This window comes from Dysidea avara, chromosome 12 (genome assembly GCF_963678975.1).
Source record: "Dysidea avara chromosome 12, odDysAvar1.4, whole genome shotgun sequence".
NCBI classification, from domain to species: Eukaryota; Metazoa; Porifera; class Demospongiae; order Dictyoceratida; family Dysideidae; genus Dysidea; species Dysidea avara.
In genome coordinates, this window is record NC_089283.1 from 117,266 (window position 1) to 139,489 (window position 22,224).

Here is a 22,224-nt window from a genome sequence, read left to right on the forward strand (position 1 = left end):
GGTGCTTTAATTGTACAAGTACAAATAAACACAATGAGCAGCACTATTGTGACATATGTGCATATCATGATACTAGTATTGGTACCTGCCCTACGTGCAGGACCATCTCAACATTAAACATTTTAATGCCAGGAAGAGGACCAAGCATTAAACACCAGCACTGCTCATGTAGCTATGTATGGTACATGGTGATGTCACATTGCATGAGGTTCCCTTATGCCATTGTGCCGAAATTAATGATGCAAAACTCTAAAGTTTATTGTTTGCAGGAATGTAGTTCAATTATTCAGTGCATCTTCCCTACCAGTAACTTCAACGTGCTACAAAAGCCATTGGTACCTGCTTTACATACAGGACAACTATAATTAATATATTGGGACCAAGTATAGCAACATTAGTGTCCTATATTTGCTGTGTATGTCAATAGCGCTTTAATAATGTAAGGCTAATTAGTTAAACTGCATGTGAGCACAATATACCTACATTACAGGTGGTGTAACACATGGTACAGTTTCAGTTTCTACATGATGTTTACCTTACTGACAACAAAGAGAAATAATTGTGAACTTGGGCATAATTTAAGCCAACACAATGTGCAATTATATAGTTACTGCATGGCAAGCAAAGGTTCAGAACTTGTCCTATGCTATGCACTTTCAGTTCTGATGTTGCAGTGACACTTATACCTCTTGCCATACAAAAACCCAGCTTTAAAACACCTACAGTGTAATTAACCATTAAGGTAATGTATGATCCTTCTTTAGAGTGAAAGGATGTAAGTGGGATTATAGTGAAACAGTTGTGCCAGGTCACACACAGTTCCTCAGTGTAAACTACGGTATTTGCATGGTTCCAGTATTATCATTTTTCAGATGCACAGTAGTATTTGTCCAATCATGCAAACTTCCTATTTACTACAGCAGTAATGAGGTAAATCTGAACAAACAGTTTTGCATGTCAGTGCACACCTATGTGCTTAAAACAAAGATGTAGATATTCTGGATACTGGTGAAAGAAGCTTTTACCTACTCTAATACAACACACTGGACCAACACACAGATGGACAAATATGTTGGCAATTTGCCTGCCCTACCCCAAAAGTGCTATAAGAGTCCCTATGACGTAAATCAGTTAAGTGCCATGCTGAAAAACTGATTTTAAACTATGGTATGGCTCATTTACAGGGTGAAATGCACAAAAACACCTTTTTAATAATTCAATTATGCTGTTATACTGAGATATTTTAATTATTTTGTGACGTAAGATAAAGAAACGGAAGTACTGTTATCAAGACTTGCTGTTATTAATTACACACTTTACAATGGGAGAAGCAGATAAACAGTGAAAATCTAATGTGCAGATAAAGGTGGCAATACCAAGTTCTCCTTTTCAACTTCGTAGCGTTCCAAGATTATTGGAACGTTCTGCTGAAACAATAGTAGAGTTATTGCCTGTAACTTGGCCTGTAGTGCTTCGCACTATCAAAGCTCACACTTCACTATGTTTCTCTGAAGTTGATTTTTAAAAAGCCGGGTTAGCAGTACCATGAAACAAACATTGATATCACTGTTACACATTACTAAGTTGCTTCTCCACCTGGCAGGGATATAATATCTTGTGCATATATTGCCAGTGGCGTCATCACAATTGTTTTTCCTTATGTTTCTCTACCTCCATTGGACCCTTACACGTATTCAAAACATCCTAAGAAAATAAACTTATACTTGCTTCGACCACTGTACTGTTGATTTACAATCTCTTTAACGAGCTAAGACCAGCGTAGATTCACTAAATATCTTCCGTAGGCTTGTATCTGACTGCAGTACAAGTGTTTCAAGTTGTCATGGTAAATATGACATGAAATTAAATTGAATCTAGCTGTACATGGACACTTCTGTTGCTTTATGGCACCTCACGCATACTAAACTTTCTTTGTCTGATGCGTTATGATGTAATATAATAACAATACACTAAAGTGTATTATATCTACTAAACAAAACAGAAATCACATGTAACATATCCCACTAGTTGGGGAAAGGAAATTTAATGGAATGGCGGAAACAGCAGAATTATGGTTTAAAGATTATGGACACCCTTAGAACACCCACTACCAGTTAGCTACTCACTGTCACATATACAAATATACTGTACAGCTACATAGAACTCACCATGATTGAAGCACATGACCTTTGTAGCGCCGATTTTCTGTCTTCTTGTACCATCATGTGTGGCAATCAATTCTTAGGGACTGTAGTATTATCTCAAGCTTCATCAATCATCACCTTCCAATTAACACACCATATTTTGAAACGCATGTTACTAGAAGCGCCTTATAGCTAGGTACCAAACACGTGATAAGAGTATTCTAGAATGCTCTGTAACTTAGTAATATGTGACTGATTACCATGTTTTGAATTGCAGAACAATATATGTTGAATGGTCAGGCTTAGTCTCGTTTCTCAGGGTGGCATTTACAGATTTTCAATTATTAGCGCCCCCCTTGAGTACCTACAAGGCACTTCTAGTAACATGTGCTTCAAAATACGGTATGTTGATGCTCGTCGATGAGGCTCAAGATAAGACTACACTATAAGAAATGATTGTCACAGATGATGTTAAGCACAGAAAATCAGTGATAAAAAGACCATGCACTTCAATTGTGGTGAGTTCTATGTAGCTGTATTTATATATGTAACAGTGAGCAGCTAACTAATAGTGGGTGTATACAATCTGTAAACCACAATTCTGCTGCTTCCGCCAAATCTCCTTTCCCCCTAGTAGCAAGGATTGATAATTACCAAAGTGTATTTTACCATTTCAGTGGACCTTCAAGATGCCATGTGCACAGATTTAAATTAGGTATTAAATGTCCACTAGTATATCTTCAGGTGTAGGCAACCTCTCTTGTCTATGAACTTTGTAACTGCTCCTGCAGCAAAATTAAGTGGCAGTTTAGAAAAGCATTAAACTGACTGCTTTATTAGGGTATCCAAGTTGAAAGAATTCACACCAGTACAATCATCAATACCTTTACAGTGTATTCATGTCAGTGACGTTAGTTGAGTCCTGATAGTCTTATTCAAAACAATTATTTGTGGTAGGATTTTGGATCACCAACTTCATGAAGAAAGCCAGGTACTAGCACTCCAAGAGAATGGCCATGTGAGACTATGGTACAAGATGACAATTAAGCCATTTAAACAGCAATTTCCTTCACTTAATGCTTTGTGAGGTGCAGTACTTTGCTGGCCAGTGTTCAGATAATACGGACACTATACGGGAGATTACTAACCTTTACTACCAGTAGTAACCGGAATGGACCGAGGGGTACTCCTGACGCTATATATTATGGGCAACTGCACCCACGGGATTAAGAAATGTGTCCCTTCTCCGCTAACTGTAGGCAATACTCCTCTAAATCTGTCGAACAAAACTGCCCGTTCACCTCCATCAACTAAACGGGAATATAATCACCAAATAGCTAATGCACAATCTCAGTGTACCGTTATATAGTGTGGAGTTGATAGCAGCACCAACTGTAGCTAGTCCAACTCCCAACACGCCAACTCCGCTCAACAATCTCTGCATCGTGACCTCTCACGTGAGTATTCTTCAATTAATGCCCACCGTATAGGCAAAATGGCAGGAGTAGATTTTGAGCCGGTCAATCTTCCCATGATCAGTCTACCAGTGAAGGAAACAGTTGATGCAAGTTTTGTTGGATTAAAGCCAGTAAGTGTATGTCGTATCACGTGTGCGAGAAATGAGTGAGTTGATGTACAGTTAATCAGCGGATGTTACGGGGAGGACCCGGATTCGTTCGACGCTGAAATAAAACAAATGGATCGTCTGAGACAGGTAAAATGTGTAAATGTGTATTGGTATGTAACTTACACAGTGAAAGGAGAGTTAGGTACACAAGGGAGGCGTGACATGCCACTGAATGGTTTCAGACTAGCAAACAAGATGTTATGACCATAATCAGTTTGTTATGCACCTATCAATGTTAGGCCCCACCCCTAAGGACAGGCTTTAGGAAGGGATTTGGACTTTAAAATGTGTCTTAGGGTAGGGAATATGATCAAGCTCTGACGTGATAAAACCACAGCTCCATGTCAAATCCCTTCTTATCCTCATGCTATATGGTGGAAGCGATTTATTCCCAGGATGAGGAATTTGACTTTCTAGCAGGTCAAATCCCCACTATATCCCCCACCCTCCCCGTGCTGGGGTGGGTGGGGCTTAACATTGATAGGTGCATTAGACCATTTGACTTTAAAATTTGCTTCTAACTAACTTATATGTTCACCTCAGCTTTGATGTATTCTTTTGGCCTACGCTAAACAGTGGTAATACATGTACGAGGACTAAATAGCCTGCACTGTGCTAGGCACTGTCACAAAGGATCTTCGACCTTGACTTGCAGTAGAATTGGCTTGACTTGCAGTAGGAGTGGTGTCCTTGATAAGTACAAGGATCAAAGTGCATCTACATGTTCACCATGAATAGTTATATTGATGTGACTTACTGATGTTGATATTCCATGCACACACGTACATGCAAATAGTTTTGTGGTGTTGATAAACGTCAATTTTTGACAAGAAGCTTTTTTTAAAGAACACGTGTGAGTTATGAATACTTATAGTTTACAATATGTACTGTCGTTTCTGTGTTTTGTTGAAGTCTTAGTACACATGGAAGAAAGTAGTATACCTTATATCAAGAGTAAATGTTCTCTATTATTTACTCTTGCTTATATGGATTTGCCTCTTCATATTGAGCCAGTCCAGTACAACCAGTCTTCATGTCAGTCCTGAGTTATAGTCGATTAATTAGTATATATTGAAAAATTGTGTAATTTAAAAGTGAAGTAGGGGAAAGTAGTGAAATGAGGTGAATGATGACATTACAGTATAGCTTGGTGGGAAAATCCCTACTTTGGTATTGAGCAAGATTGTTGTATCATGCCAATGTGTGGGTTTCCCACCGAGCTATGCTGCATTCATCTCTTGTTTTACTACTTCATTTTAAATATTAATACAGCTAAACCAAAAAGTGGTGTGGTCACCGTGTTCGTGTTAAGAGGTGTGGTCACCATGTTCATGTTAAGAGGTATGGTCTCCACGCTCGATTCTTATTAATCAGCCAATATCATTAATGGGCGTGGTCTTGAACCTATCGCTAAGTTACAGGCATCTATTGGGTATCCAGTACTTTTTTACAGGAGTGCAAGTGCTTTAAATCATCTAAATAAGGTTTTATTGCATAAAGAAGATGACGACCAGCCTGATATATTGAAGATAAAAGGAAAGACAAGGCACAGAGAGCACACACTTGTCAGAACCTCAAAGGTACATGCCACTGGTGAGTTTGTTATTGTGGCATAAAATGATGGCTGTACGTTGCTTTGTTTGGCCTCCAGCCTTGCAACCGTGGCCAAGCAGCAGGCAGACAATAATTAGACACTTTGAAATTCTACATCTGGTTTTTTTAATGCTGTATTTGATGTTAGATGGACTGATATTATTCCGTAAAGGTGATTTTCATTGTGTAAGATTTTTCTAGGGTGAATTTTAAAGGCAGCAATTATTATTTAGTGGGGATCCCACTTTAGCAGTGCTACCATACTGATTTGTCATTTAAAATAAATATTGTACATGTGTGAAAGGACACATGTAGTGTACAGTGTTGTCATGTCTCCCATTAGACACATGTAGTGTACTGGTGTTGTCATGTCTCCCATTAGACACATGTAGTGTACTGGTGTTGTCATGTCTCCCATTAGACACATGTAGTGTACAGTGTTGTCATGTCTCCCATTAGACACATGTAGTGTACTGGTGTTGTCATGTCTCCCATTAGACACATGTAGTGTACTGGTGTTGTCATGTCTCCCATTAGACACATGTAGTGTACTGGTGTTGTCATGTCTCCCATTAGACACATGTAGTGTACTGGTGTTGTCATGTCTCCCATTAGACACATGTAGTGTACTGGTGTTGTCATGTCTCCCATTAGACACATGTAGTGTACTGGTGTTGTCATGTCTCCCATTAGACACATGTAGTGTACTGGTGTTGTCATGTCTCCCATTAGACACATGTAGTGTACTGGTGTTGTCATGTCTCCCATTAGACACATGTAGTGTACTGGTGTTGTCATGTCTCCCATTAGACACATGTAGTGTACTGGTGTTGTCATGTCTCCCATTAGACACATGTAGTGTACTGGTGTTGTCATGTCTCCCATTAGACACATGTAGTGTACTGGTGTTGTCATGTCTCCCATTAGACACATGTTACTAAGGACTATGCTGGATGTAGTACATTGAGGAAATACTTTGCACAACTTCACCTGCTCAGCGCTCGTTTTCCTAAAGACATGATTGGAGGAGTTATTCCACTGGAGTTTAAATGGTAAGGAAACCCACAATCAATTAATATAGACTGTCCTATATATAACCAGTTAGTGGTATGGTATTGTACAGTGTGTAGTGATGAGAATGGATTAGTTGACATCATCAAAATGGTGTGTGATTTTGATGAACTACAATTCTCTGAATACACTAACATATATAACTTCCCTCATCACTACCATCGAGTTCGTTCACTTTATAATGTTACGCCATGAAAGACCTTCAGCCTGTCACTATGATCATTTGGAGACCTTAAGTATATGGGGCAATGGTGTTGAAATACCTTCAGTACACTCTCAATAGGTTGCTACAAAAAAAAAACTGAAGTTGTTCTGTGGAATTTTTCGACTGTCTGCTTGACTGGCTGATGCGTTCAAACAAGCGTAACCCAATAGCTAAGGCTATGGGCTTGATTTTTTCACTGGCATATCACACTATGTGCAATGCATCCTTCATGTGTCCTTTGTGTCCCATTTATCTTTGCTAACAGCGTAAGGATGGTAGTGCTGCGTGATGGCTTCCCTACATTTGTAACGGTAGTGCTGCGTGATGGCTTCCCTACATTTGGTCCATTTTGAGTGGATTTATTGCAGAGCTCCTTTCTCATGGTGTAACGAGTTGATATAATTTATGATCACCCCTGGAGACACTTCATATTATGGTTATTAAAACTACACAATGGTCTTTTCACTATTTCAGTAATTGATAGTAAAAGTAAACAAATACAAGCAATTACACGACTGGATTAGGGATTAAATGTCCACTAGTATATCTGCAGGTGTAGACGACCTCCCTTGTTTCCCTACCATGATCCCTAATCAATTTTACAATTCCTAATTATTCCTTTACTTGTGACTTTAGTATTGTAGCCATCAACTTTTAACTAAAATATACTTCGAGCATCAAAGCATATAGAATCAACTACGTACTACTGCAAGAGGATGAAATGCTACAAGGTACTCTAATAGAGCAGTCACAGTGGCTGATTGACTATCATTTTGACTGTCACAATTGACCTCTTTCATCAACTTTATGAATTTTTTTTAGTGCAAATGACACATTTACCAATAAAGTTATGGTCTAGCCCATCAGTGATTGTAGCTGCCATGTGTAGTAGTCCTTACTAAGGAAAGTGATGGGTTCTACCCATTCTGGCTGGCAGTAGGGGCTATCACCACTTCAATAATAACAAGTTATTATTTGTTTGTGCTGAACTGCAGTCACTCCTGGTCAGTCCAGAGTTTGGATAGTTACTTCAAACAAAAGTTACTTGTGACTTTTATCTAGTGGATAAGTTGCTAGTTATTTTATAGTCGACTATTTTAACATGATTGTGGGATTATTCCATTCAGGTATGCCTACCAAGGAGAGCTAAATATCTAATCACTTCTGTTACTGTATGCATGTACGAACAAAATGAACTCTCTACAGGATGACTTGTAATGTAGCTGAACTCTCTACAGGATGACTTGTTTGTAGCTGAACTCTCTACAGGATGACTTGTTTGTAGCTGAACTCTCTACAGGGTGACTTGTTTGTAGCTGAACTCTCTACAGGGTGACTTGTAATGTAGCTGAACTCTCTACAGGATGACTTGTTTGTAGCTGAACTCTCTACAGGGTGACTTGTTTGTAGCTGAACTCTCTACAGGGTGACTTGTAATGTAGCTGAACTCTCTACAGGATGACTTGTTTGTAGCTGAACTCTCTACAGGATGACTTGTTTGTAGCTGAACTCTCTACAGGATGACTTGTTTGTAGCTGAACTCTCTACAGGATGACTTGTTTGTAGCTGAACTCTCTACAGGGTGACTTGTTTGTAGCTGAACTCTCTACAGGGTGACTTGTAATGTAGCTGAACTCTCTACAGGATGACTTGTTTGTAGCTGAACTCTCTACAGGGTGACTTGTTTGTAGCTGAACTCTCTACAGGGTGACTTGTAATGTAGCTGAACTCTCTACAGGATGACTTGTTTGTAGCTGAACTCTCTACAGGATGACTTGTTTGTAGCTGAACTCTCTACAGGATGACTTGTTTGTAGCTGAACTCTCTACAGGATGACTTGTTTGTAGCTGAACTCTCTACAGGATGACTTGTTTGTAGCTGAACTCTCTACAGGGTGACTTGTAGTGTAGCTGAACTCTCTACAGGATGACTTGTTTGTAGCTGAACTCTCTACAGGGTGACTTGTTTGTAGCTGAACTCTCTACAGGGTGACTTGTAATGTAGCTGAACTCTCTACAGGATGACTTGTTTGTAGCTGAACTCTCTACAGGGTGACTTGTTTGTAGCTGAACTCTCTACAAGGTGACTTGTTTCTAGCTGATCTCTCTACAGGGTGACTTGTTTGTAGCTGAACTCTCTACAGGGTGACTTGTAGTGTAGCTGAACTCTCTACAGGATGACTTGTTTGTAGCTGAACTCTCTACAGGGTGACTTGTTTGTAGCTGAACTCTCTACAGGGTGACTTGTAATGTAGCTGAACTCTCTACAGGATGACTTGTTTGTAGCTGAACTCTCTACAGGATGACTTGTTTGTAGCTGAACTCTCTACAGGATGACTTGTTTGTAGCTGAACTCTCTACAGGATGACTTGTTTGTAGCTGAACTCTCTACAGGATGACTTGTTTGTAGCTGAACTCTCTACAGGATGACTTGTTTGTAGCTGAACTCTCTACAGGATGACTTGTAATACAGAGACAGATATAATGTTTAGCAGTAGACCCACCATAATGTCCCTATTATATGCAGGTTTGATGGTAGGACATTTCAATCAATTAGGTGTACTAGTTAAATCAATGTCACCATCATGCATGAACACCTGTTTGTAATTGAATGGGGGAAGGCCTAGTACATTCATGGCTACCCCCTTGGGTTGTAAGAATCTGTGGTAGTTATGATTGGCAGTACAAGCCATAGATCAAACAGATAAACTGCATTCCTTAGGCTCCATCCCTTTTCTTTTGACAGCTAGGACATTATGTCTGAGCAAACTGAGTTATGGTCAGACATGCCAACCATTTGGATGGCAAATGGCAAATGTCCAGTGACCATCTTTGTCTCTGAGTCTGGTAATTTGGCTGAACTCTCTACAGGGTGACTTGTAATGCAGCTGAACTCTCTACAGGGTGACTTGTTTGTAGCTGAACTCTCTACAGGATGACCTGAACTCTCTACAGGGTTACCTGAACTCTCTACAGGGTGACTTGTTTGTAGCTGAACTCACTACAGGGTGACTTGTTTGTAGCTGAACTCTCTACAGGGTAATGTACAGCTGGATTCTCTACAGGGTAATGTCTATAGCTAAGGAGCTAATGATACTGACACTGCAGGCTAAGCAAATCTGTGGTGACGTGCTTGCATTGTGTGTTGCCACTCCATGAGAGATTATGTTGTTCCATTCTCTTGTGCACGATAACTGTTGAATGCTAGATAAGTGAGATAATACAAAAAACTTCATTTTGTGTAAGCCATTATCCTCATAATCATATCTAATAGATCATTTGATCATTCAGTCTCTTGATGACACAGAGCATGGCTGAAGGCCTGTTTGTAAAGCACATGTGACTTATAATACAGTAGATGCGACTTACATTTTATTATTGTCACATATTAGGAAAGATGCCTTCACAGGCAAGCAGTACCTCCAAGAAGGCATCTCCATGGAACAAGCATCTGTGCTGTTTAATCTTGGTAAGTATAGGATATTTAAGTATTTACAAATATACTAACTGGCACAAACAGCTGCTTTACACTCTCAACTCGGAGCAAAGACTGAGAGAAATAGTGAACAAGAAATTAAAGAAACTTGTACACACTTCCAGTGTGCTGCAGGAGTGTTGGTGTATTTATATGTGAGTGCACTGCTATTAGAACTTAGTTAATGTAACATATTATAGGACAACTTTGGTGCTAACTATTGTAAAGATATGGCTCCTGAATTGATTGAAATGTTCAAGACTTTAATGTTGGTATGTATACCAAGGTGACAGATTGGCATTATTTAGAATACATTTACAGGCACAGGCTCAAGAATGTTATGTAGAAAAGTCACTGAAATATTCAACTGGTTTGAAGTTTGTTACTATTGCTAAATTAACTGCCAAGGTTAGTATTGAACTACTAGTGTTGTTACTATGGTAACCCCTCCACAGTTGTACGAGTATTACCAGTTTGTGATGGCATGTTTAGAGTCTGATAGTTGTGTTACCGTGGTGAAGGCTAACAAGGAATGGCCTAGGGCAATCCAAATAAAGACACAATATTACCTAGCTCTGTCTCATGTGAGTAATCATTTTCTAATTATAGCACACCACTTCACACATGCTACACATACACACACACACACACTACAGAGTACAATATAATGGTCGGCCATCGGCCATTTTCCAACCAAAGTATGCTGTTGACTGACCAATCAGCTTTTGGTAGGCCATTTGTGCCGAGCATACTTTCATAATGATTATTAGCCATTATGACATGTATTATGATAGTTATGGTTATTGTCACATCGCTACCTTTAGTAATAAACCGTACGCAGTCGTTTTATAAAGTCTTCGTCCTGTCGAAGGATCAACTTGATGCGCATGCGTAACAAGCGGCTGAGTCTTAAGAGAAGACGGCTGTTTCATGGTTAAAATTCACTGTTAAGAGATTCAGATCTACACTCTTTATTGCCAGTTGCTTATTGTCCACTCTACAGCATGCGCTACTAGAAGCCATATAACCTCACACTTTTATACTGCTTTGATGCTAATAAGGCTATTGCAGCCTTTAAAAAACGAGTAAGTACCTTCAAAAGTATCACAGGATAACCAAGGAAACTTGCTACACTGACACCAGCCTTCTGTACAAGCCATTGAAATGCAGAGAAATGAGAAGTAATCCCTATAAGGCTTCATGAGAGTATACATAACATGTTTGTAGGTGCTGTTGCACGATAGAAGCCACACCACTACCACTACCATTTTTCATTAATTCATTTGTAAAGTATTACACAGAAACACAACTTGTACACGTACATTACTGACAAATGCTCTGTAAAATGTATTTCTATTAAATTTGGTGATAAACAGTTAAAACTGTCCTCGGATTTAATCTCACAGTGCTATTTTTTTTTTAAAAAATCTGAGGCCTAGAAGACTTGTGCTTCACACTGCTCAGAGTGTGCCAGCACACCTCTATGTCTAATGGCCAATCAAATTTACTTGATTGGTCATGTTGATTTATTGTACTCTGCACCACCCACACTACACGCACACCTGGACCTGGAAGGAAGCCATCCAACGGATGATGTTTGTCCTGAAAAACTTCACACTTAATCATTGTCGGCCATACTGAGGGCGGCTAGTTACACACTTATGTCTTGATATGTCTTGTGCTCTCCTAAAGGACTTTTAGCAATCTCACAATGGAAGGGTTTAGATTGAGACTGTGATCAAGTCAACAAACTCTCCAATCCTAATTGTTTCCATAAACATCTGTCTTGAGCTTGATGGTACCATGTCGAGTCGCTGATGGAAAAGCTCTTAAAGTCTGTTTAACCTTATCACGCCATCTTAGCTTTACACCATGGGCAGGTCTTGTCTGAGGTAACCATCCAAATAAAATCCTTTTCAGTATGCAATCATCAGCCATACGAGCAACATGACCCACTCACCTAAGCCTAGCCAAGCTTAAAAGATTGCCAACAGACTCCCGAACACCAAAATGCTCAGCCAACTGAATAGTGGTGATGTGATGTGCCCACTGTACAGATTTTCCTATGCCCATTATATACCTAATGCAGCGATGATGAAAGGTCTCTAACTTCCTATCAATTACCTGTGTGGGAGCCCGGGTCTCTGCGCCATACAGAAGAACACCAAGTACTACAGACTGGTAGACTAATCACTTAGTTTCAAGACCAAGGTCACGAGCCAGGAACACAGAACTGCAAAGCTCACCAAAAACTTAGGAAGCCTGTTCGATTCAGTGATTAACTTCCCCTATCATCCCACCACGAGCTTCTATCAGTGACCCCAAATACCTAAATTCCTTCACTGCCTCTACACTTCCACCACCCACCCGATTCTAATGGAGCTACATCATCAGTTGTAAGATTAGCCCCAGCAACAAGTAGCTTGGTCTTTGTAATGCTAACAGTCAAACCAAACTCTGTAGTGACCTCCTCAAGCACCCTAGCTGCAATAACCATATCCGACCTTCGAAGTACAAATCAGGGCTGCATCATCAGTAAACAAACACTGTGATAACTCAAATGATGAGGGTATCCTAGTACGCTCTCCAACAAGCTTCCCACCTATCTTGTAAAGCACCTTAATTCCTACTGCATTACAATGATGTAACCAACACCTAATAACTTGTTCAAAATGCAAAATAAACAAAGTTGGAGCAATAGTGCAACCCTGACGTAGACTATTCCTCACCTCAAAAGGTGGTGCTTCCTCTCCACTTACTGCCACGGTAGCAACCATCCCATCATGAAAGGAACTCACCAAATCAACTACAGAGTCAGGCACACCATACTTCCACAAAACACACCAAAGTGCCTGCCTTGGCACAGAGTCAAACGCCTTGCGGAGATCAACAAATAGGAGGAAAATCTTGCTACGATGTTCAATAGTCTTCTCCACCAGTTGACATACACAAAAGACCAAATCCACACAGCCTCTACCAGCCCTAAAGCCACACTGTGAGTCAGCAATGGAGTCTTCCACCACAGTTTGGAGTCTGTCACTGATTACTCTTGCAAACAGCTATCCCATCACATCCAGTAAACTGATACCCCTCCAGTTATCACATACAGACAAATCACCCCCTTTTAGGAACTGGCACTAGAGTGGAATCACGCCATTCCACGGGTACCCATTTCTCTCTCCACACTGTACCAAACAATGACACAATAAAATCCAACAATGGGCCACCACAACACTTCATAATATCAGGTAAGAGGCCGTTACTACCTGCTGCCTTTCCCACTTTAAATCTTGATAAAGCAGCTACCACTTCATCACTGGTAGGTGGATCACACATCTCTTCCCTCATTGCCATTGGTTGAATACTCTCAATTGTGGCCAGATTAAAGGAGCTCTCCACATTAAGAACACCCTCAAAATGACCTCTCCATCGACCAAGCATCTCTACTGATCCACAACACAAACTACCATCTTGTTTCCTCACAGCTCTAGGCTGGACTGGCTGAAGACCAGCTCTGCTCTTACAAATAGCGTGAATGTCTTGCCACACTACACTAGATCTACCTTGAGAAAGTGCAGCCTGAATAGATTTAGCCTTCTCCTGATACCATTTGTTCTTACACTCCCAGACCTTGTGTGCTACTTGTCGTCTCTGTGTTAAAAACTTCTGTCTATCCCAATGGTTTTGGGACCTCAGCCACAGCAAAAAAAAGTTTATTACATTTATCAAATAATGGTCTTAACATATCCTCTGCCTCAGCAAACCAATCAGGCCGGTGCCTCCTACTGAATCCTAGCATAGTGTTACTCGCATCTAACAATCCATCTCTAATAAAAGTCCATTTCGTCAACCCGTCGGCATCATCATTTTTCATTTACTCTCTACCAAATACACAACACAATCAATAAACCGAGACACAAAGGTGGCATTCTTTAGTGGAACAACACTGAATCTACGACGTCTACATGATGACTTCTGCTGAGGGACAGGGATAAAACTAAGAGTCAGCACACAATAACAGATGATCAGTCCAACACTGTGCAGATCGAAAGAGGGGGGGAGGGGGGATCGAAACACAGTGACATCAGTGCAACAATAGTGTTAGGACTGGTGCATCAACACATAGTCAATACAGTGCCAATTCTTGGTACCAGGGTGCTGCCAAGTATACTGTTGTATTCTCTTCTTAAACAAACATTGTATTCATCACACACAGCTGGTTTAATGCACAGAAGGAAAGCAATGACTCACCACTCTCATTGATCTTACCAACACCAAAACTTCCCTGTACCCCATCCCACAAAGACTCGGATGTAGAGTTACTTACACAGCCAACCCTTGCGTTAAAGTCCCCCATAACTAATAATACATCATTTGATGGAACTGAACTAATCACTACCTGTAGGTCATAAAACTTCAGCTGGAGCTCTATGGGTGGGTGCATACACACTAATAATGGACACACCGACTACCTGATGGACACACCGACTACCTGATGGATATTTGTCACTAAGTTGTACACGGACAGACACAATCCTAGAATTAACTGCTGACCATGACTCCCCTGCATCATGCCAAGCTTGAGTCATGACAGGATCATGTACTACTACAACTCCCTCACCACGCTGAAACACATTACCAGGCTGAGGCAAGTTACGGCCGGAATGCAACACTATAAAGCCATCCACTTCATACACCTCACTACCAAACTACTTAGTTTCACTAATGCACACTACCCCCATCCTAGAATGTTTCATCTCTTTTACAAGAAATTTAATTTTCCTATCCACTGCTACTGGATGTTTCCCAGTTCGAACAGTAGCAGTCTTAACCCCACCATCTGCCTTGACAAGACTACGGACATTCCAACAAAAAGGACTTCAAGCGGTGAAAACCACTAGGGTGCAAACCTGGGTTGTCTAACAAAGTGAGAATTCTCCACTTCCATTGCAAATTTAAGTTAAGCACTGAAGGCTCGCAACACCACTGCAGTGCAAACCTATTTGGAGTTCAAATGGCTACCGACAAAGTCAGAACGGAAACCGCATGAATAACTTCCAAAGAGTACCAGTCATGTTAGCCAGTAATAGACCACGAGGAAGGATGACTTGGATTTTGCCCCACCCTTACACACTACACACACTACACACTAGTGGTGTGCGATATAGGATATTTTCCTATCACAATTATTGCACACAACATATCACGATACGATATATATCACGATATGATATATCACGATATACAACTCATCATTCAGCTAGTGTATTTACACTGATGACACTTGTAGCAGTGATGTACTAGAAGTACAATACAACATGGTACATGACTAGCATACAACATTACAAGCTCTTTTATCAAAAAAAAGTATGACATCTTGGGTACATTTTTCTCTAATTATAGCTAAAATCAAATACTTGGTTTATATCACGATATAAAGATTCTATATCATATCACGATATTTCGATATATATCACATATCGCACATCACTACACACACACACACTATACACACACACACTACACACACACTACACACACCCAGATTGCACATGTGAGCTGTACACATTGTACAAATTGTATCAATAGTCAGGTTCACTATGTCAAAAAATACACTTTCGTTCACAGTTTATGGGGATTAGCAAACCTATACATTTTCGGAAAACTTAGAGCTAAAAATCAATGTTTACATTTGCACAGATTCCTGCAAGGTCAGCATTTTTAAATTTCAAAGTGACAGCTAATAAAATAAGAAAATTCTAACATATCAAGTTTAATTTGACATAAAATTTTAATAAATGAACTCAACAAATTCTCTAGTGACATTTTTACACCTCTATTCATTAGAGGTGAGACAGTTAATCATGATCGAGTAATTGAAAGTTTCTACAAATGGAGTAGAAGAACATGCACCTACTATACTGCAATAATTCAATAATAATAGTATACAGTGAACAAATATTCTGGATTATTTGGGTATAACTGGTGCAAAGTATACTTTGACTTCTAAAAAAGTTCAAAGATTTGGCACAGTGATAAAATATCTAGCCAACATGTTTTTAATGACAGCTTACAAGTAACTGCTCCATACTAAAATGCTAGTACTATTGCAACAATTAACCTTGCATAGTTTTGTGGTACAGATGAAGATTTAAATGTACAAATAGAAGGAAAAATGAAAATTTTGAAGTTGGATTAGGGATCAAAAAGTAGGGAATTGCTATATAAGAAGTTATGAAAGAAGACAGGTTGCCTATACATCTGCATACTAGTGGACATTTAATCCCTATACTTCTATAACCACGGCTGAATTAGGGATTAAATGTCCACTGCAGCATATATGCAACCTCTCTTGTTTCACTACTGCATTAGACTGAAGTACAGGATTAAATGTAGAGAACAGCATGAGAAGTGTCTCAACTATCCATCATGTTGCTATGGAAAATAGTGGTGATAAGCTTACACAGACACCTTGCATTGTCAGCAAAGAGAACTAGAACACAAAGACAAAGGCAAGCCAATGATGCATGTATTGTATGGCAAATACAAGTCCGTATGTCAAGTTATACTTGGCTGTCTGTCAGTCAGTCAGCGTAAAATTCTTGTTAAATAGTAAAAATTTTAAATGCTATAGAAAGAGTTTGGGGTTAGTCTGAAGACATTTTTGAGCTTGATGGTACCTAATCAATGCTGCTAAGCTGTCATGAAGGGAAATTGAGACTGGTTTTAGGGTGATACTTTGAACTGGAAAGCTCCTGCATGATCCCTAATATATAGTACTATCGCACTGTATAATGCATCGAAAATGACAACAGTAACAGTGTTGATGATTATATCTTTGAATTAAGTGTATTAGATATTAATACATATATGATACATGGCTGTGATGTTGTTATACGTAGCTATAATAGCCGTACATCTCAATGTTAATAATTCTCTTTGTTTCATGCAGTTAAGTTGCTTAGCACTTTAGAGGCTATCAATGGATTCCATATGGGTTGAGGACATAGAAATAGTGTTTGTTGCAAATAAGAGGCTGACATATAGAGACAATTGCACCATATGGACTGCTATTTTCAAACTGCTAATTGACTAACGTGTTAGGTATCTGTATACATGTAAGCAATGATCTCCATGCTCTAAGCTTTCTAATAATAATAATTATGTAGGCCCATAAATGTTGAGCAGTTATCTTTGACATAATTAACTGTGTCAATGCATGCCACCAACTGGTCTTGGATCTAGTCAGGGTGAATCATAGTTGCCAATTGCTAATTTTCAAAGTTTCCTTTTAAAGGAGAATGTTTTATGCAAATTACAATTTTTCTTTCAAACCTGGTATTAGCTAATCTCCTGAAATTTATGCCAAAGTTGACTGCTTTATTAGAGTGTGTGACTACTCTATTAGAGTAACTCAATCTTTTGTGCTGTTTTTAGACTTGAACTGTTTCAGTGGGATCCAAACTTATACTTTGCTCCAGTTATGATCTCATCCAATTAATCTGGAATATTCCACAATTCTTTTTGCTAAACAATATTCCTGAGTTATTGCAGTATAATGGATGCTCTTCTATTTTTTTTTAAATTTCTAATTATTCATGATGAACTATCACCTCTAATGAATAGGGATGTGAAAAATGTCACCAGAGAATCTGTTGAGTTAATTAACTGTTATCAAACAGTACGGTAGTACTGCTTAAGTAGGGTTTGCATCAAAAGTAACACGTGCCGCCAAAAATATCGCCTTTAAAAACCAGCTTAGAAACTTCTTACACAACAAAAATCACCTTTATGGAATAATATTAGTCCATCTAACATCAAATGTAGCGTTAAAAACAAGAAAATGCTTACTGGCGGCCAGATATAGAATTTTTTTAAAACCGCCAAAACTCGAAATTTCGTCTCACTCACTGACCACAGTCGCAAGCCTAGAACCCAAACAAAGCAGCGCACGGTTACCATTTTACGCTACAACAACAAACTCACCGGTGGGATGTGCCCTTTGGGGTTCCGACGAGTGCACACCCTGTGTTCCTTGTCTTTTCTTTTATCTTCAATCAGGCTGCTTGTCTTCTTCATCCAACGAAACCATATCGAAGCGTTAATTTTCCATATCAACACTTTATTTAAGCAACATAATAGACGGCACAAAATTATTTAAGGTGCTTAGACTACGCTACTGTACGGAGGTACCAGTACTCCACGATAGGTCACAAAATCACACCCATTCTTTATTCTACTATTATCGATCTATTGATCGAGACCACGATGACCACACCCCTCTTACACTAGCTGTATTTGTGACCACACACCTTCAAGTTGGTAGGCTGATTTGAGATACTCTAGTATAATAATCGATCGAAACCACGATGACCACACCCCTTTTTGGGCAATCATACATCTTGGCAGGCTGACTCGAGATACTCTAACACAGCAGTCACCCTAATAAAACAGTCACATATTTATAGCTAGCTGTATGCTTTAACCAAAAAAACTAAACAAACTAGTATATTAAAAATTATTAATTTTAAAATGAAATAGGGTTCCAAGCGATAAAAAGTAGTGAAACAAGAGATGAACAATGGTAGCTATTACAGCATAGCTCAGTGTTAAATCTCTACTTTGGCATGGTATAACAATTATTTTGTGTTCAGTGCCAAAGTAGGGATTTCCCACTGAGCTATGCTGTAATAGCTACCATTGTTCATCTCTTGTTTCACTATTTATCGCTTGGAACCTACCTCATTTTTAAATTTATTATTTTTAATATATGTTAAATTAATATTTATATACCAGGAATTTTTACTTTATTAGTTACTATTTTTAAAAATGCTGGCCTTGCAGGAATCTGAGCAAATGTAAACATTGATTTTTCAGATTCCTCATGCTCTAAGCTTTCCAAAAATGTATAGGATTGCTAATCCCCATAAAATTTGAACAAAAGTACATAGTGAACCTGTCTACAACCAGTGACCACCCTGTTTAGCCCCCTTACTATAAATTTTGTAGTTACACCTCTATAGTCTGTGGTCAAGTTGACAGGTGGATAGGCAGGTCAGGTTTAGCATTTTTAATAATTTTATTTCTTAATAGTTATTTTCCCAGTTGTTAGATACACGGACTGTGAAGGTGTAGTGTATTATTTCTGTGATAATTTTTAGTGGAGACATCCCAGGGACACTTCTTTGCAGCTGTTTGTTTTGTTGTACATAAACTAAATTAGAGTGTCATGCATGGTATGATCATTAGGGCCAAGAATGTGTATGGCTGTTAGTATATAGATTTGTGTCCAAGTTTCCATGGTTTCCATAGGTGACCCTGTTGTTGCTATCTGATTATATCACTGTTATCCTGTATAGTACTTTCAAGCCAGTGTTTGTAATGAACAAGCCAAATATGGAGAAATGGTAGGTGCTTTACTATTGCATTTCCATGGTGATGAGATAGCTGTGCCTGCAGGTAGTGTATTACATGGCAGCCGTACAAGTGATAGACAAGATAGGGAAACTCCCCAAGGTGAGAACGTGTAATGTGATTGGTTGATTTATACAGCAACATGCTTATAGGGTATCAATGATTCCCTCAGGAAAGCAATAACAGGATTGTGTGATGCAGCTAAGAAAAAGTGAGTAATGGGTATACTGCTACTGACTACGTAGTCGTGGTTACAGGGCTATGGAGGCTAAAAAACAGAACGACTTTGTGTTTCATGAAAAACTCCCATCAATGGAGCACTTAGAAGCTGTACAAGGTACTCTATACAGTGAAACTGCTCTTGATGGACACCAACAAAGTATCCTTACTTAAGAGGTGTAATATAAGGTCCTTTATAAACAGGTTGTCCATACTTTAAATGTGTCCTAAGAAAAGTTTCACTTTTTGGTGAAGCCATATCAAATGACACTGGTTTAGGGGCAGTACTGGCTAAGGCCAACGTGTTCCAACCTGCTGACCCAGCAGTTATTGGTGTAGATATCTTCAGTCGGTTAGTACCCATGAAGGCTCATGAACGATCCTCTGTGTATAGGTGAGCTGTCATGGTAACTATGTTTTTTAGGCAGTTGCTACTCACAATATACGTACCTTAAGGTGACTAAATTTAGTGATATACTGTACTAAATTTAGCGATATACTAAATTTAGTGATATACTGAATTTAGCGATTTTGGTTTTTTCGCTAAATTTAGTACACGCTAAACCTGCAAAGTTTATGCTTAATTCAATACAAATTCATAAAATCGCTAAATTTTGCCGATATACAAAATCGCTAAATTTAGTATGTGACGCTTCCACATCTCAGATCAAAGGAGCCGCCCGGGCTACACACGAAATGTAGCCGGGCTACACACGAAATGTAGCCGGGCTACAACTGGGCACTGATTATGTAGATGTTGAGGCCGAAATCGATTGTGGGGATTGATTAATATCACATGATTAGGATGCATGACTTGAATTTCACCATGAAAATTGAAAACCACTCAGATAGAGAGCGTTTTGTTATCCTCGTCATCCTACAAGTTGAAAAACATTGGGCTAAGGTGAGAACTAGCGCTATAGCTTATTCACCAATCATTTCCACACATTTTTCAAATATGGACACGCCTCCATCATGAAGCTACCACTCTGCACAGAGTAACCACTCTACAAGCAAGCTTACCTATCTAGGCCTTTAGTGAACTACATACTTTTTCCATAAACGATTCAATAGTGCTGATTAAAAGATTAAACTTGTGTAACCGAAATTCTCTAGGATATCTCTAGGATATGTCCATTCATTGTAACCGGACGTAACCAGAACGTACTAGCTGCTGACCCATAATTGAAAATTTTAAGGTATGTATATATAATACATCCAGTGGCTGCACTTGTATTGGCTTGGGTGATTGATCCTGTACAGGCTATCAGCCTGATAAGTGTTACATATTAGCTGTAATATGGGGCATTTGGGCTTTGCCTGATATGTATGCCCTCGAGCAGTCAGGCATACATATCAGGCAAAGTCCTCATGCCCGTGTTACAACTATTACGTATCGCTAAATTTAGTCACCTTAATAAGATTACTAACTTGATGTTTAATACATAAAGCAAATATGACTGAAAATTGAAAAACCAATCCTAATTGCACATCAGTAGTAGTTAAACCAGCCCCTTGAGTAGTAATGCTGAAGTTCACAACCAATATTGTAGCCTCTATTAGTGGTAATAGTTTGATTTTGCCTAATATGCTATTTGAATCAGTTCAGTAAAACCTGGTTACTAATATAGTAATCTAATAAACACTAGTTTCGTGCCCAGCTGGGCTAGCGCTAATGCGCAAACACCATCTGATGGCAATGCTCGAGTTTCTTGGGCCTGGAAGTGCTATCCAGCCAAAATATTGGCTGGCCAATCAGAATTGAGGGGTTGTGTAATTGCATGAATGTATTGGAAGTTGATGAAAAAGCAGACTATTTAAAGCCATTTTATTATAAGTATTTGCCTAGGTTGTCCAAGAGGTTTGTTGTCAAGTTGTGTTTTCCGATAAAACCCAAAAGTGGTGACTCTACCTTTCACCAGCAATGAAACACTATCCTCTACTAACAAGAGATCGCGTCTAGAAAATCGCCCTTTTGTGAGTTTTACTTTGTTCCTAGCCGTTTTCGAATGGTTTTCGGTGTTGTGAAGCGATTATACAACTCCTCGATTCTGATTGGCCAGTCAATATTTTGGCTGGATAGCACTTCCAGGCCCAAGAAACTCGAGCATTGTCACCAGACGGTGTTTGCGTATTAGCATGAGCGCAGTGTTTGCGCTATTAGCATGAGCGTGACCTGGACTGAGTATGAGACTATATAAACACATCACTTTGACAGTTGGTTATTAATATAGTAATCTAATAAACACCATATAAACACATCACTTTGACTAATATAGTAATCTAATAAACACCATATAAGCACATCACTTTGACAGTTAGTTACTAATATAGTAATCTAATAAACACATCACTTTGACACTTTTTCTTTCTGTTTAGTGAGGAGAAGGCAAAGTTGTTAAGAAGCGTTGTTGCTAAAGCTGAAGAGAAAGATGCTGAACTAGAGTTAGTAACCATAGCAACATGTCATAGTAACC

General features: G+C 39.1%; 2 protein-coding genes across 3 annotated transcripts in view; one reads left to right on the forward strand and one right to left on the reverse strand.

Moving 5' to 3' along the window:
* Positions 1-3,645, reverse strand: part of LOC136239740 (prohibitin 1-like) — a 19,701-nt gene extending 16,056 nt beyond the window's left edge. Inside the window, exons 1-2 of the mRNA XM_066030466.1 lie at positions 3,504-3,645; positions 3,293-3,454 (exon numbers count right to left, since the gene is read on the reverse strand). Coding sequence (XP_065886538.1) covers positions 3,293-3,454; positions 3,504-3,588 — 247 coding nt within the window. The 5' untranslated portion in view covers positions 3,589-3,645. The remainder of the gene's footprint in view (positions 1-3,292; positions 3,455-3,503) is intronic.
* The window catches only part of LOC136239730 (tyrosine-protein phosphatase non-receptor type 23-like), a 24,637-nt gene continuing 6,009 nt past the window's right edge, over positions 3,597-22,224 (forward strand). For both annotated transcript variants that reach the window (XM_066030445.1, XM_066030446.1), the window contains exons 1-14: positions 3,597-3,732; positions 3,784-3,858; positions 6,292-6,416; positions 10,032-10,108; positions 10,160-10,269; positions 10,315-10,386; positions 10,436-10,522; positions 10,570-10,698; positions 19,474-19,521; positions 19,574-19,630; positions 19,681-19,739; positions 19,786-19,865; positions 20,027-20,141; positions 22,127-22,192. In XM_066030445.1, the coding sequence (XP_065886517.1) occupies positions 3,640-3,732; positions 3,784-3,858; positions 6,292-6,416; positions 10,032-10,108; positions 10,160-10,269; positions 10,315-10,386; positions 10,436-10,522; positions 10,570-10,698; positions 19,474-19,521; positions 19,574-19,630; positions 19,681-19,739; positions 19,786-19,865; positions 20,027-20,141; positions 22,127-22,192 (1,193 nt within the window). In that variant the 5' untranslated portion in view covers positions 3,597-3,639. The remainder of the gene's footprint in view (positions 3,733-3,783; positions 3,859-6,291; positions 6,417-10,031; positions 10,109-10,159; positions 10,270-10,314; positions 10,387-10,435; positions 10,523-10,569; positions 10,699-19,473; positions 19,522-19,573; positions 19,631-19,680; positions 19,740-19,785; positions 19,866-20,026; positions 20,142-22,126; positions 22,193-22,224) is intronic.